This window comes from Dipodomys spectabilis, unplaced genomic scaffold (assembly GCF_019054845.1).
Source record: "Dipodomys spectabilis isolate Male_0828 unplaced genomic scaffold, ASM1905484v1 ptg000313l, whole genome shotgun sequence".
NCBI lineage: Eukaryota > Metazoa > Chordata > Mammalia > Rodentia > Heteromyidae > Dipodomys > Dipodomys spectabilis.
Genome location: NW_024870990.1, coordinates 328,412 through 342,532, shown reverse-complemented (window position 1 = coordinate 342,532; position 14,121 = coordinate 328,412). Strand labels below are relative to the sequence as shown.

Sequence of the window (14,121 nt, the reverse complement as noted above, 5' to 3'; positions counted from 1 at the left end):
GCTCAGCATATTTATTTTCTCAAGGTGTTGAGTTTTGTTTTAAACGCTTCTAGACCATAGTGAAGGCTCCCTAAGTGTATCTGTCTCTTTAAAAAGAAAAATCCACCTTTCGTGTGTGTGGTTTCCTCTTGACCAGATGCGGTTGTGTGGGGGAGATGTGGCCTGGGGCCTCGGGCGGACTCACTCACGTCCTTGGTGCTGTGCTTGCTGCAGACACAAGGAGGCAGCAGTGTGCTTTGCTGTGGTGGCACCCGGAGCAGTGTGTTGCTCCACGCTCCGGGAAGGACAGCTTTTCTGGGAGTCTTGACTCCGGTCTTACCAGATACCGTCTCCCTTGGCTCCCTGTGTCCATCAGCATCCCCCGGATGTCCTCAGTGAGCTGGTGTGACACTAGCCCTCCAGGACATCCTGTTCTGTTCATGCTGCTGGCTAAGCTCATTTCTAAAGGGCTTCAGCAACGGGGAAGGCTCATGAGGAGGAAGCGGGCACAGATGAGATGCAGGGTGACAGCTTGGCCAAAGTGCCTAGCAGAGGGTAGAGCTGGGCCCTCCTGGGGTACTATGTCCATCTCCTATCAGTGCCACAGAGTAAGGGCCAGACTAGGCACAGGATCTTGCTGGCCTGCAGCTAACAGCCCCCAAACGATGTTCCCTGGCTTCTAAACCCACATCAGCTAGGCCGAGGGTCTGTCCTGGGGGCGGGGGGTGGCCCTCGTCGTGACCCGGGGTCTTGGTGGGATGCCATCCTTCGAGTGTGAAATCCTGTGGATTTGGCTTCACCTACATCAGATTGGCTAACTTGGGAGCAGTAATGCATGTTTTGTTTTCCTTGAATGCCATTTGAAATATGTTGCCTTAAACTCTCCTGATGCCACACTTAAAACACAAGGGCACAAAAGAAAAGTTTTTAAAGTCCTCTGTGGGCTAGAGTCTTCCTTACCCAGCATCCCTGCCTGCTGCTCTCTCAAACTGGGGTCTTAGCACTAGGCACCCAGGGGCTGACACCCCAGTCAGCAGACACCTCTGTGAGATGCCCCACACCTGGGCTGCCAGGGGGTGCAGTTCTGACTTGGTGGCATTGATGTCCAGCAGCAGTGTGACGGAACCTCTGCTGCCCAGCTTAGACCTTTCAGTCCAGTCCCCATTGTGAAGTCCAAGACCAGCCTTGCCCAGGAGAGAGGCCAAACTGCCCAGCCCTGCCCAGAAGACAGGGGCTTCCCTCCCCCTGTGGCTGACTGTGAAGCTGTGAAGCTGTGGGGTCAGCCCACACCTGTGCCCAGGAAGCTGGGCCACAGTGGAGGACCTGGCCGCAGGGCAAACAGGCTTGGCCACTGCCCCCAGAGTCCTGGGTTGTCGGGAGGAAGGGGCTCACCCGGAGAAGCTGGGAGCCAGGATGCAGTGGGCGTGCTGCAAGCTTCCATCTGGGGCAGCCCCCCAGGACATGAGCAGAAACCAGGGCCAGACAGGAAGTCTGGCCTGAAGGGCTCCTGCATGGGGCTAGGACTGGCTCCGCAGGAGCCCCCCAGACAGCCTGCCTGTCAGCCACCGCCTGGGCTGGGGGCCTGCCTGTCTCCCACTTCCCCAGGCCCTGCCTGTCAGGTTGGATTGGGCACCGTGGGGCGGGGAGGTGTGGTCTCCTGACTCCTACTCACTTCACCATTCTTGGCCCAGGAAGTGAAGTGAGAGGGTCTCCGCCTCTGAAACCTGGCAGAGTCATTTCCCCTCCACAGGCCCCCCCTGCCTGACACGCCCTGCAGAGCCCGAGGGGCGGGGGCTTCCCCACGGGCCAGGGAAATGCAGAACTGAAGCCAGTGGCCCCGTTCGGTCCATTCCCTTCCCCAGCCCCATCAATTTGGCCCACAGTTAAGCCAGAGAAACGAACAGCTTAGCAAAGGGACACTGGGAAGTACAGGAAGGTGTGGAGTTGCCCCAGGCTGCACTGCGGACAGCCTGGGAGCCAAGGACTGGGTCACGCAGCCCAGGTGTTAGTGCCCTGCCCCGACACCCAGCGATTGGCTGGCTGCGACCTCGGGGCGGGGCATGCTGAAAGAAACGGGGCCGGGGCCAGGCGCGGGTCAGGAATCCTGAGCCGGATCCCACCATGCGCCGTCTGGAGCTCTGGCTGGTCTGTGTCCTTTGGCCGCAGGGTGAGTGGAGCTCCCCGAGGGCATGGGGATGGCCCTGGTGGGCAGGTTGCCTGGCCCCTTGAAGCTGGTCTGGAGCAATGGGTACATTAGGTGGCCACTAAACCGAGAGCCCAGGATGCTGCGGAAGCCAGAGGTAAAGAGGGAGGGGTGAGAGAAGTCTGGCCACCCTTGGACCTAGCAGGGTGAGGGCTTCTGACTGGTCTCCTGAGGCTAAGGAGCCTCAGCCCAGGGGCTTGGGAGTGGGGTTTGTGGCCTTTTCTAGCCAAGCAGGGATGGGAGCTGGTGCCCCAGCAGTGAGGGGACCTGTCTCCCACCGGGTGGGGCCTGCTGGGTGGCTGGTGTGGAAGCCCCCTGCTAAGAAGTGTCCTGCCTGTGCCAGGGCCGCTTTTCCCATTGCCTCTCATTCCCACAGGGTGAGAAGGTGGTTGAGGACACATGCTCTGTCTTGTTGTTTAAGAGGGGCAGAGTTGCCTGGGGTAGGGGGTCTCCAGAGCTGCCTCTGATCCCTGAGACTCCCGGTCTGTTGGTCTGGTACCAGGGAGATTGTAGTTCTTGGGAGGGAAGCTGAGGAGGATTGCCGTCTTGTTCCTCAATCAGATGTGCTCTGAAGCTAGAGGAGCTGGTAGACCTGCCCGGGGTCTGCACCCTTCCTGGGTAGGCCCAGGCGGGCTCCCCGAGGGCTGAGGGGAAGGGCCCTAGGTACTGTGGGGTGTAGCAGGCTCAGTCTGCCTCCTGGAGGTAGTCACAGAGCCCTCACCTGAGCCCCGGGGTCAGACCTGCTGGCTCCAGCCCCTCTCCTCCCCCCCCACTGATGCCGCAGAGGAGGGGTGGGCCCAGGTGAGATGCCCCCGCTGAGCCCCCGCTGAGCCTCCTGACGCCCCCCCCCTCTCGCAGCAATCGCCCTGGGGTCTCCTTTGCCACATGTGGAGCAGTATGAGGTAGTATGGCCTCAGCGCCTACCTGGGCCCCGAGCCCGCCGAGCCCTCCTGTCCCCTGCGGTAAGTCTTTGCTGTCACCGGCAGGCTGGCCTCTCAGCCTGTTTCTGTAGAGGGTGGAGTGGACATCCTGGACTGTCCTGCAGAACTCTGGCTCTGAGGACAAGCTCTCAGGGCTGGAAGTCCTCTTAGCTGGTCTGCACTGCTGGTCTGACCCTGATGGCTCCTTCCTCTGGCCCCAGCCTACGGCAGAGCCTGGGACATCCAAATTGGCCCTGGGATGCCCTCCTTCAGGGGCTCTGCCAGCCCAACCTGGAGGAGCTGTTAGCACCAAGAAAGGGGCCGGGCAACCACTTCTGCTGGCCCAGGACACACCCCAGTTTCACTTGGCGGGGTGATTCATCAGATTCCTCTTGAGTAGAGGGATGGCTCACCGCAGGCCTCAGCGTGTGTCATGACACACTGCCTGGGGCTCTGCTTGGGCCGTGACACACCTTCCTGGGCCTCCGCCTGGGTCATGGACACTGCCCAGGTCCTCTGGCTGGACTGGAATTCCCCTAGGCTGGGAAATAGCACAGCCCCGGGGCTAAGGGGAGGTGCTGGTCCTGGCTAAGGAGAGGCTGCTGGTCCTGGCTAAGTGGAGGCTGCTGGTCCTGGCTAAGGGGAGGTGCTGGTCCTGGCTAAGGGGAGGCTGCTGGTCCTGGCTAAGGGAAGGCTGCTGGTCCTGGCTAAGGGGAGGCTGCTGGTCCTGGCTAAGGGGAGGTGCTGGTCCTGGCTAAGGGGAGGCTGATGGTCCTGGCTAAGGGGAGGTGCTGGTCCTGGCTAAGGGGAGGCTGCTGGTCCTGGCTAAAGGAAGGCTGCTGGTCCTGGCTAAGGGGAGGCTGCTGGTCCTGGCTAAGGGGAGGTGCTGGTCCTGGCTAAGGGGAGGTGCTGGTCCTGGCTAAGGGGAGGTGCTGGTCCTGGCTAAGGGGAGGCTGCTGGTCCTGGCTAAGGGGAGGCTGCTGGTCCTGGCTAAGGGGAGGTGCTGGTCCTGGCGAGGGGAAGGCTGCTGGTCCTGGCCTTAGCTTGGCACCCAGGGAAGCTGTCTGCTGCCCTAGGCTCTAACCCCACTCCTTGGGGCACTGAGGGGGCAGGCCATGGAGCAGGCCTCTACCTCCAGGGCTCTGCTGGAGCGTGGCCCTGGACCCATTCCCTCTGCTTCCTCTGAAAAGGTGTCGTTACATCCTTGTAGACAGAAACTGGGACCTGGTAGGCCAAGAAGCCCTGGGTCCCCCACCCCAGCCCCCAAGAGACAGGCTCTTTCTACCTGTCCAGAACAGCCCAGCCCAATTCCAGCAGCTTCTGGCCTCCCCTGGGAGAGGGCCCCTGGGGCTTTCCCGGCCTGGAGAACACTCACTCTGAACCCCCATCCAGGGCCTGTACCCAGAGAGTGTGCGCTATGTTCTTGGGGCTGGAGGTCGTACCTTTACCCTGAACCTGCGGAAGAACCGGTGAGCTGGGTCTGTCCCTCAGGCTGAGTGGGTGGTACAAGGTCTTCATCCTGTCTGCTGGGCACCCGGTCTCCCCACACAGGAGACCAGGGGAGACAAGGCCATGGGCTCTAATTGCTCTCTTGTAGGGCTCTGCTGGGCTCAGGCTACACCGAGACCTTCTTGGCTGCCAATGGGTCTGAGGTGGCAGAGCAGCTCCCCAAGCAGGTACAGAGCCAGGCCCTCCGGGGGCGGGCGGGTGACGGCGCAGCAGACCGGTGACCCCTCTCCCTCCTCCCCAGGACCACTGCCTGTACCAGGGCCACGTGGAGGGCCACCAGGACTCCGCTGCCAGCCTCAGCACCTGCTCCGGCCTCAGGTGAGTGCTGCAGACATGGCGGGTTGTGAGAGGGGACTTGAGGACACGCCTTTGCCATGCCCCGTGGGGTCACGGAGGTCCGAGGACGCTGGGGAGGCAGCCCTGGCGCCCGAGCACCCTGTGGGAGGAAGCGCCAGGCTCCAGATGGGCTGGCGAGGATGTGCTGTCAGTACCCACTGTTAGCCAGCCACCTGTGGCTCACGCCTGTCACCCTTGCTGCTCAGGAGGCTGAGCTATTAGAGTTGGGGTTCAAAGCCAGCCCATGCAGGAAAGTCTATGGGACTCCTCTCCAGTTAACCACCCAAGAAAGAGCTGCAAGTGGAGCTGTAGCACAGGTGATAGAATGCTAGCCTTGAGCCACAAACAGGGACAGCGCCCAGGCCCTGGGTTCAAGTGTGAGGACCGGCACCAAAACAAAGCAAAGCAAAAGACCTCAAAACACCACTTACCTGGATCTCCCCCTCAGGGGTTTCTTCAAGGTGAGCTCCACCGTCCACCTGATTGAGCCTCTGGACGGGAACACTGCGGAGGGGCCGCATGCAGTGTACCAGGCCAAGCACCTGAGGCAGCGGGCTGGGGCCAGCTGTGGGGTCAGTGAAACCAGCCTGGACAACCTCCTGGGGACGCGGGTTTCGGCAGCCTCCAGGCCTCGCTACAGGGTGAGCAACTCATCCCCGCCTGGTCATGCTGCCACAGTCCCTGCGCTTAGGCTCGGCCTTACTGTTTGCCGTAGTTGTCCACGAGCAGGGGAGCCTGGGCGTAGCTTAGCCTCACAGCTCAGAGACACCTCTGCGCACAGAGCTGTGCAGTCAGAGCCTTGCCACACGGAGCTGAGGCTGGGCTCTGGGTCAGGCGCGGACTGCGGCGTTGATGACTCGTTTCTTCCCCAGAGCCAGCTGCTGTTCCCGGAGACCCACTATGTGGAGATGTATGTGGTCACAGACAGCGTGGAGGTAGGGCCCCGGGGCGGGCCGGGCCGGGTGGCTGGGACAGAGGGGCTGGGCTCCAGCCTGAGTGTCCTGTGATTCTAGCTCCAGCAGTTTAGGAGCAGGGAAGCCGTGCGCAGCCGGGTGCTGGAGGTGGTCAACCATGTGGACAAGGTCTGCAGCGCCGCCCCGGGGCTTCTCCTGGGCCCATCAGACCCCGTGGAGGGGGAAGGGAGCCAAGCCCCGCTCTACCCAGCCCTTATTCCCTCTGCCCTCACAGAGCCCAGACCAGGCCGAGTGTTCGTTCTTGCCTTAGTCTGACCCCAGGGCTTCCTGTCTTCTGCAGCTCTATCAGGAACTGAATTTCCGTGTAGTCCTGGTGGGCCTAGAGATCTGGAGCAGGGACAAGATCTACATTAGCCCTCATGCCAACGTCACACTGGATAACTTCCTGTCCTGGCGGGAACGGACCCTGCTGGGCCGGCATCACCACGATAACGTGCAGCTCATCACGTGAGTGGACGGCTGGCCGTGCCCACCCCAGCAAGGCGCCGGGAGCCTGGCTGCTCGGCCTCCAGGGCAGGCTGCCTGGGAGAGCCGAGGGGAGGGCGGCGCCCAGCAGCCGCGCTGAGGGTGGCGTGTCCTGCTTATTCCTAGGGGAAGGGACTTCGTCGGGGCCACCGTGGGGCTGGCCCGCGTGTCAGCCATGTGCTCCCGGGACTCGGGGGCTGTGAACCAGGTGAAGAGAACCCCTTGCTGGCTTTGTCAGCAGGCTGCCATCCGGGAACCTGGCTTCGGCCTCTCCTGGGCTGTGGGGGGAAGCCCTGGGTGCCAGGGGAAGCGGAGGGTGTGGGCAGACAGCTGGTAGAGGCCTCACGAGCTGTCACCACAGGACCACAGCCACAGCCCCCTTGGTGTGGCCTCCACCATGGCCCACGAGCTGGGTCACAACCTGGGCATGAACCACGACGAGAACATCCCAGGCTGCTACTGCCCGGCGTCGAGGGAGGACGGAGGCTGCGTCATGGCGGGCAGCCTGAGGTGTCAGCGGGCAGAGCCGTGGGGAGGGGCGGGGCGCGGCCGGGGCCCTCCCTGACCGCATCACTCCCGCCCTCAGCTCCAAGTTCCCCAAGATGTTCAGCCACTGCAGCCGGACTGACGTGCAGGAGCTGGTGGAGACGCCATACACCATCTGCCTGGCCAACGCCCCAGACCTGGACACGCTGGTGGGCGGCCCAGTGTGTGGAAACCTGTTTGTGGAGCACGGGGAGCAGTGTGACTGCGGCAGCCCCGAGGTATGCCCCGCGCCTGCCGCCGCCCCGTGCGGATGCCCGCGGCCTGGTCCTGGGGAAGGGGCGTCTCCTGGGCCTGGAGTCCTGTGCGCCGCCGCGCAGCGGCCTTCGGGGTCACAGGTCACCCTTCTCCTTTGATCCCAACAATGCTAAGGCAGGCAGAGGGCTGCGGCCCGCCAGTGGCCGGCGGGCCTGGACTCCTAGCCGCGTCCAGCCCTGGCGCAGCGGCTTAGCCATTGTCCCCCCAGGACTGTCAGAACCCCTGCTGCAATGCCACTACCTGCCAGCTGGCCGAGGGGGCCGAGTGTGCCTATGGCGGCTGCTGCCACAGTTGTAAGGTGAGTAGGACCCACAGGACCCCGGGGCCAGGAACACCGGCCTCACCTGGGCCTGTCCCACGTGAGCTTCTCTGGGGTTGCAGGTGAAGCCAGCCGGCGAGCCCTGCCGCGTGCAGAGGGATGAGTGCGACCTGGAGGAGTTCTGTGACGGCAGGCAGCCAACATGCCCCAAGGATGCCTTCCGGGAGAACGGCACGCCCTGTCCCGGGGGCTACTGCTTCAATGGCAGCTGCCCCACCTTGGACCGGCGGTGCCAGGAGCTGTGGGGACCAGGTGAGGGCGCATGAGGGCCGGATGTGGGGCCAGCCTGCGGGCAGCTGTGGCCTCGGCCAGACCAATCTGTCCCAACCCCAGGTGCCCAGGCTGCAGCGGACATCTGCTTTACCCACAGCATTCCTCTGGGCTGCCAGGGCCCGATCCTCTCCAGCAGAGGCAGGTGAGTATCGAGGCTCGACTGCGACCTGGACCCACTGGACGGGCTGGCCTGCAGGGTCATCCCAGGAGCGTTGGGGTCAGGCTACGTGAGGAAGGCGGCTCTCTGGGGCTTCTCCTTGACTTCCAGACTCCAGCTTGAGCTGGGGGTCCTCCTGGGAAAGGGGAGGGATGGGCTCTGGGCCCCCGGTACCGCGCTGCAGTGGCGGCCTGCCTGGGACCACGGCCATCCCTCTGCCCACAGGATCAACAGCTGTGGAACTCTGTACTGCATGGGCGGGCTGAGGCCCCCCGAGCGAGGGTCCTGTGTCTTCCCCTCCCCCGGGGGCCCCTGCCGAGCTCTCGTCATGGACAGCAGCCTCACCCGCTATGAGCCTGTGCCCGAGGGCACCAAATGTGGAGAGGGGAAGGTGCGTGAGCCCCCCCACAGGGCCGTGGGTCCTGGACACGGCGGGTCCGAGGCCCTCCTCAGAGTGCTTCCAAGCTCGGGCTGCGGCTGGTGCGGGCCGGTGGGCAGGGCAGTGCCTATTCCCAGCTGGTGTCTGCATGTTCTTTCTGGGGGGACTTGAACTCACAGCCTGCAGCTGGCGTGGGCCGGTGGGCGGGACAGTGCCTATTCCCAGCTGGTGTCTGCATGTTCTTTCTGGGGGGACTTGAACTCAAGTCTCATGTCAGACAGGCGCTTTGCCACTGAGCCGTCCTTCTTGTCGCCCAGTCAGTTGCTTGGAGACCACCGTCACTCCCAAAGCCTGTCCTGAGCCTCCAGGCTCAGCGAGCAGCCGAGGCCGTCCCCCGAGGGCCGACGCAGGGTGCCCTGGGCAAGGCACTCATGCACCTGGGGTTAGGCTTTGGGTTTTGAGGACAGCGTACCTAGTGGTACACAGCCTTGACCAGAGACTCTCTCCCCCAGGTCTGCTGGAAGGGGGTCTGCCAGGACCTCAGCGTCTATGGAGAGCAGAACTGCTCTGCCCAGTGTCACAGCCACGGGGTACGTGTGGCCCGAGGAGCAGGGTACGCTCGCTCGTGGTGCCCGCACTGGGCTGTGCCACGGCCCGCGTCTGACGGTCCTGTGGCACGGGCAGTGGCGCAGCGGTGCAGGAGTGGAGGCTCAGCCCAGCGTGGATGTCCAGAGGGTCTTGGACCCAGAGACGAGGCCTTGGCTGCCTGATGATGTGGTCACTGGGGGAACCCCTCTGCCTCGGGGAGGCCGGGCGGGCAGGGGCAAGGGGCTGTCCCAGGGCTGCGTGCCGGGCGGCCCGCTGCCTGTGAGCTGCCCACTCTGAGGCCCAGCGTCCTTCCAGGTGTGCAACCACAAAAGAGAGTGCCACTGCCACCTCGGCTGGGCGCCACCCTACTGTGCAGGCCGACTGACAGACGCACAGACAGGTGGGCCCTGGGCACAGGAGGGGGTGGGCCCCGGGCACAGGAGGGGCCCTCCTGGGCACAGGAGGAAAGGAGGGCTGGCAGCCCCGAGCACTGACCTGAAGGTGGCCAAGGCAGAGCCCGCGCCTTACCTCCGAGAGAGGATGGCCTCACGGCTTCCCCAAGCCACATCTTCCCACGTGGCTGGAGAGCTGGGAGGACTCGGGCCAGGCGTGGGCTCAGAACATGGCTGAGAGGGCAGAAAGGCCGTCCTTTCCCGGGCCCTCCACCCTGGCCTGGCTGACGTGAGGCTGTGTCTCCTAGGCCCTGGGAGCCCTCCGCTCCGGGGGCTGGTGGCCCTGGTGCTGCTGGCCGCGGTGGTCGCCCTGGCAGGTGTCATCATCCACCACAAGGTCCGGAGGAGGTGAGGACATGCTTGTTGTGATATGTCTGCCCCCAGACGCGCATTTCCTGTGTTGGTGTAACTTCTGCAACTGTTAGGAAATGGCTTCCTCTGTTGTTCGAGGATGAAAAAGAAAAATCACTGTGTCTTGCAGAAGGGCCAGGCCCAGGCAGAACCCAGGGTTCCCCAGGCCTAGGGCCTGGGCTGGATGGTGAGGAGGTTTCTGGGATCCACTGGGCTCGGGAGTCTACTTGAGGGAAGGGTGATAGGCCGTAGTAAATCCAGAGGTGAGCTTGGACTCTTTCAGCCCCAACCAGGCCCGTGTGTGCTCCTGGCCTGCTGGACCTGCCTATCCGTGACCATTCCTTGCAGCCTGTATGCGGTCTGCAGATCAGAAACCCTAGCTAGGCTCCACAGGGGCCGAGTTTAGGAGCCCCAAAGCCTGTCCAGGAACATGGCTAGGTAGTTGTCTTCTTTTCGTGGTGGTGGTGGTGCTGGGGTTTGAACTGAGGGCCTCATATTTGCTAGGCAGGTGTTCTCCCATGTGAATCATCCCTCCAGCCTGACAATGGCCTCTTTTTTCCTTCCAGGGGTGTTATACCTGAGGCCACGGGACTCCCCAACCCTCTGTTCTATGGAAGAAGCAGTGGCATGCCAGCCAAGGAACGTGTTCGAGGGCCCCCAGGGCTGGCTTCCACCTGCAGCAGGCAGCCCCCCAAGCCCACGCTGGTCCCCAAGAGGCCCCCACCTGCGGTGAGCTGCAGTAATGGGACCTGCAGGTCCCTCACCCTCCTGCCCAGAGTGTGCCTGGGGTGGGTGAAGCCCTGTCACAGCCGGTGCACAGGCCGTCACCCCTGGAGAAGCAGCCTGGGTGCTAGGGGTTGCCTTCCGAGGACCTGCACTGGGAGTCTGTCTTTGACCTCAGAGCTCTGAGATCTTTGACCTGGCAGGTCTGGGGGTTCTCAGCCTTGGGTTCTGAGAAGAAGGACCCTTGCTGCTCCTGATGGTTGGGATGGGGACAGATGGCACATGGGGAGCTCAGGCATGGTCCCCCCCACGGGGACTTTGCTTCCTTCCTCTCTGAGAGGCGTGAAACCTGGGTCCTGGTGTGGAGAGGCTTTCTGGATGGGGTGCGCGCAGCCCTGCTCCTAGATCCAAACCCACAGCCCTGTCCCCTGCAGCCTCCCGCCGCTATGTCCAGTCCAGCCGCCGCAGTCCCTGTCTATCCCCAGCAGACACCAGACCAGGTGAGCCCTGGAGGGGGGGCTAAGCGTTCTGGAGGTATGCAAACATTTTGGGAAATGGGGGCCAGTTGGCCAGAATCTGCAGACCCAGGCCAGCAAAGCGGCTGCTTTACAGGGAGGGCAAGACATGAGCAGAACCTAACAGATTTGGCAAGCTTCGGCCATGGGCAGGCTGGTCTGTGGGTTCAAACTCCCCACTTCCTCCCTACCAGCTCCAGCTGCCTCCACCTGCCAAGCCCCTCCCAAAGCTGAAGCCCACGCAGGTAAGATGACACCCGCCATCTCTCAGCCCAGAGACCAGCCAGCCTCACCAATATAAGCCAGCCACCCTGATACTTCCCTTGTGAAGTGGCTTTGGAAATTGAAAGCTCTTTAAAAAATGACTTATCCGAGCCATGCAAATCAGGCTGGGGTTGAATTCCCCTCCAGCAGGGCTCCCTGCCCCTGGGCTAACCCTAGCACCACACTGCCATCCTCAATGCAAGATATTTGGTTGGAGTGGATGAAGGCTTTCCCAGATGTGTACCTGGGGAAGGAAGAGGTAGCCCTGGGGCCAGTGGGGGCCTTGTGCCTTACACAGAGATGACCCGTGGTGACACATGATGATGTGATGGTGTCTGGCTGCTCCCAGTAAGCTTTGTTGTGAATGAATGAACTATACCAGGAGGCATGTGCTGCTTTCTAGGCTTTTCCTCTCTTTGAACTTTGACATAACAGTAGTAATATCCTCAGTGAATTTGCCCCACAATTGTTACTGTAGTGTTTGTTTGCACAATAGTGATTTTCTTTCTTTCTTTCTTTTTTTTTTTTTGCCAGTCCTGGGGCTTGAACTCAGGATCTAGGCGTGGTCCCTGAGCTTCTTTTGCTCAAAGCTAGCCCTCTACCACTTGAGACACTGCACCACCTCTGGCTTTTTCTGCTTATGTGGTACTAAGGGCTTGAACTCAGGGCTTTACACATGCTAGGCAAGCACTCTACCACAGAGCCACATTCCCAGCCCCTGATTTTCTTTCTTTTTTTGTTGGTTGTGGGGCCTGAACTCTGGGCCTGGGCCCTGTCCCTCAGCTCTTCAGCTCAAAGCTAGCGCTCTACCACTTGAGCCACAGCGCCACTTCCAGCTTTTTCTATTTATGTGGTGTTGAGGAATCGAACCCAGGGCTTCATGCATGCAAGGCAAGTGCTCTACCACGGAGCCACCTTCCCAGCCCAAGCCCCTGATTTTCTATTGTTTAAAAGTTTTTATTTTGAACTAATTCTAGACTTTACATAGTTGCAAAAATCATCCTAGGAGGAGTCCTGAAGGCAGAACAGAGGAAAGTGGGGAGAGAGAGACCAGGCAAGGAGGAAGGCTGAGCAGAGCTGGTGGCCAGACTGTGCCAGAGGGAAATGCTTGTCAGAGTGTTCAGAGGCCCACAGGCACCCCTGCAGGGGACAGCCTGGCCCGCTGAGGCAGCCAACTCCACCAGCTGTGTCGGTCTCCTCCTAGGCCAAGCTAGCTCCTGTGCCTCCAGCGCCACCAGCCAAACCCAAGGTTGGAGGGCCCACTCCCAGAGTGCCTCAGGTGAGCCTCCAGGGCAGGTCCACAGCTGGGGGGAGCGTAGCAGAGAGCTGCCCCGCCCCACCTGGGGGGGAGCCCGCCCCACCTCGGGGGAGCCCGCCCCACCTGGGGGGGAGCTCGCCCGTGGGAGAGGGGTATTCTTTACATTGATGATTACCTGAAAAGGAAATGGGAAGTTGTCACTTAAATGTCTGCTGTAATGTGTAAGGAAACTTTTGGCAATTGCCGCCGTTGCAGCAGCCTCTGTACAGTTGTAGCTGTTATTACTGAGCCCCTGCGGGTGCCACGTTGTGTTGTTGGACAAGCTAAGAAACCAAGTTTTAAGGAGTGCAAACAGGGTGTTCAGTTGTGCCTTCTGGGGCACAAGGTTTTTTAAGTACCCACTCTCTTTTCCTCCTAGGAGGCGGCCCATGGCCCAAAGGTGGCGCTGCAGCCTCCTGTGCAGAGGAGGTGACCCTGAGTGCGCCTGCTGGCCCGAGCAAGTTTGAAGCCAGGGCTCCCGCGGACGGCTCTTCCAGTCAGCCTCTCTTAGCTCAGGACTGAGGCTGGACCTCAGCAGCATCTGCTTTTGGCAAGAATCGCTGGAAAGGCTCCTGCCGTCCTGGGGGCCGGGCCTGCCCAGGATACCAGGCTCTCCCTCCCAGGGCCTGTGCGCCGCCCGGACGCAGGGCGTCGGCCACAGAGCAGCGTTGCCCGGATCCCCGGACGCAGTCCGCACCCGCGCGGGGCCTGATCTATACCCACGCGGGGCATGATCTACACCCACGCGGGAGCTCCGTCACCCACGCGGGAGCTCCATCACCCACGTGGAGCCTGATCTACGCCCACGCGGGGCTCCGTCACCCACGCGCGAGGCCTGATCTACACCCACGCGGGGCTCCATCACCCACGCGGGGCCTGATCTATACCCACGCGGGGCATGATCTACACCCACGCGGGAGCTCCGTCACCCACGCGGGGCCTGATCTACACCCACGCGGGGCTGCGTCACCCACGCGGGGCCTGATCTACGCCCACGCGGGGCTCCGTCACCCACGCGGGGCTCCATCACCCACGCGGGGCCTGATCTACGCCCACGCGGGGCCTGATCTACGCCCACGCGGGGCTCCATCACCCACGCGGGGCTGCGTCACCCACGCGGGGCCTGATCTACGCCCACGCGGGGCTCCATCACCCACGCGGGGCTGCGTCACCCACGCGGGGCCTGATCTACGCCCACGCGGGGCTGCATCCACGCCCACGGGGGCCGGGACGTGGGAAGAGCCGTCTTTCCCGGGCGAGGATGAGGGCCCCGCGTGCGGCCGTGCGGAGCGGCTGTCGGGGACAGAAAGCTATTCCCTAATAAAGAGTCTGCATCTGGCCGAGAGCGTGTCGGCCAGGTCCTGTGGGCCGAGGGTCGCGGGGCCCCACGCCGCGGGGGCTTCACCAGCGAGCGCGCCGACCCGACCTCAGACGCCGGAGCGCGGCTCCGCTCGCCCCGCCCCGGGCCCGCCCCTTCCGGCTCAGCCAGAGCTCGCCCCGCCCCGGGCCCGCCCCTTCCGGCTCAGCCAGAGCTCGCCCCGCCCCTTCCGCGCTCAGCCAGCGCTCGCCCCGCCCCGGGCCCGCCCCTTCCGCGCTCAGCCAGCGCTCGCCCCGCC

The 14,121-nt window shown here is 62.7% G+C and overlaps 1 protein-coding gene across 2 annotated transcripts; it reads left to right on the top strand.

The window, feature by feature from the left end:
* The first annotated feature begins 1,829 nt into the window (after positions 1-1,829).
* Adam8 (ADAM metallopeptidase domain 8) lies at positions 1,830-13,846 on the top strand. Of its 2 annotated transcripts, XM_042702156.1 has the most exons (24): positions 1,830-2,146; positions 3,041-3,144; positions 4,495-4,571; positions 4,700-4,778; positions 4,853-4,929; positions 5,396-5,588; positions 5,820-5,882; positions 5,961-6,029; positions 6,202-6,368; positions 6,513-6,594; positions 6,748-6,896; positions 6,973-7,150; positions 7,396-7,485; positions 7,569-7,758; positions 7,840-7,921; positions 8,162-8,327; positions 8,828-8,905; positions 9,219-9,303; positions 9,604-9,703; positions 10,273-10,435; positions 10,864-10,929; positions 11,139-11,189; positions 12,413-12,487; positions 12,885-13,846. In XM_042702156.1, exons 1-24 carry the CDS (start codon positions 2,101-2,103, stop codon positions 12,936-12,938), a joined length of 2,484 nt encoding a protein of 827 aa, XP_042558090.1. In that variant the 5' UTR covers positions 1,830-2,100; the 3' UTR covers positions 12,939-13,846. The 2 variants fall into 2 exon arrangements, with proteins under 2 accessions (XP_042558090.1, XP_042558091.1); XM_042702157.1 differs by lacking the exon at positions 12,413-12,487.
* The last annotated feature ends 275 nt before the right edge of the window (positions 13,847-14,121 follow it).

What these genes read in the sequence shown, in the direction of transcription:
- Adam8 (XM_042702156.1), top strand. Translation starts at nt 2,101, where the DNA reads ATGCGCCGTCTGGAGCTCTGGCTGGTCTGTGTCCTTTGGCCGCAGG. An exon ending in GATAACGTGCAGCTCATCAC is followed by an intron (nt 6,369 to 6,512) that starts GTGAGTGGACGG and finishes GCTTATTCCTAG; the next exon opens with GGGAAGGGACTTCGTCGGGG. An exon ending in GTGACTGCGGCAGCCCCGAG is followed by an intron (nt 7,151 to 7,395) that starts GTATGCCCCGCG and finishes TTGTCCCCCCAG; the next exon opens with GACTGTCAGAACCCCTGCTG.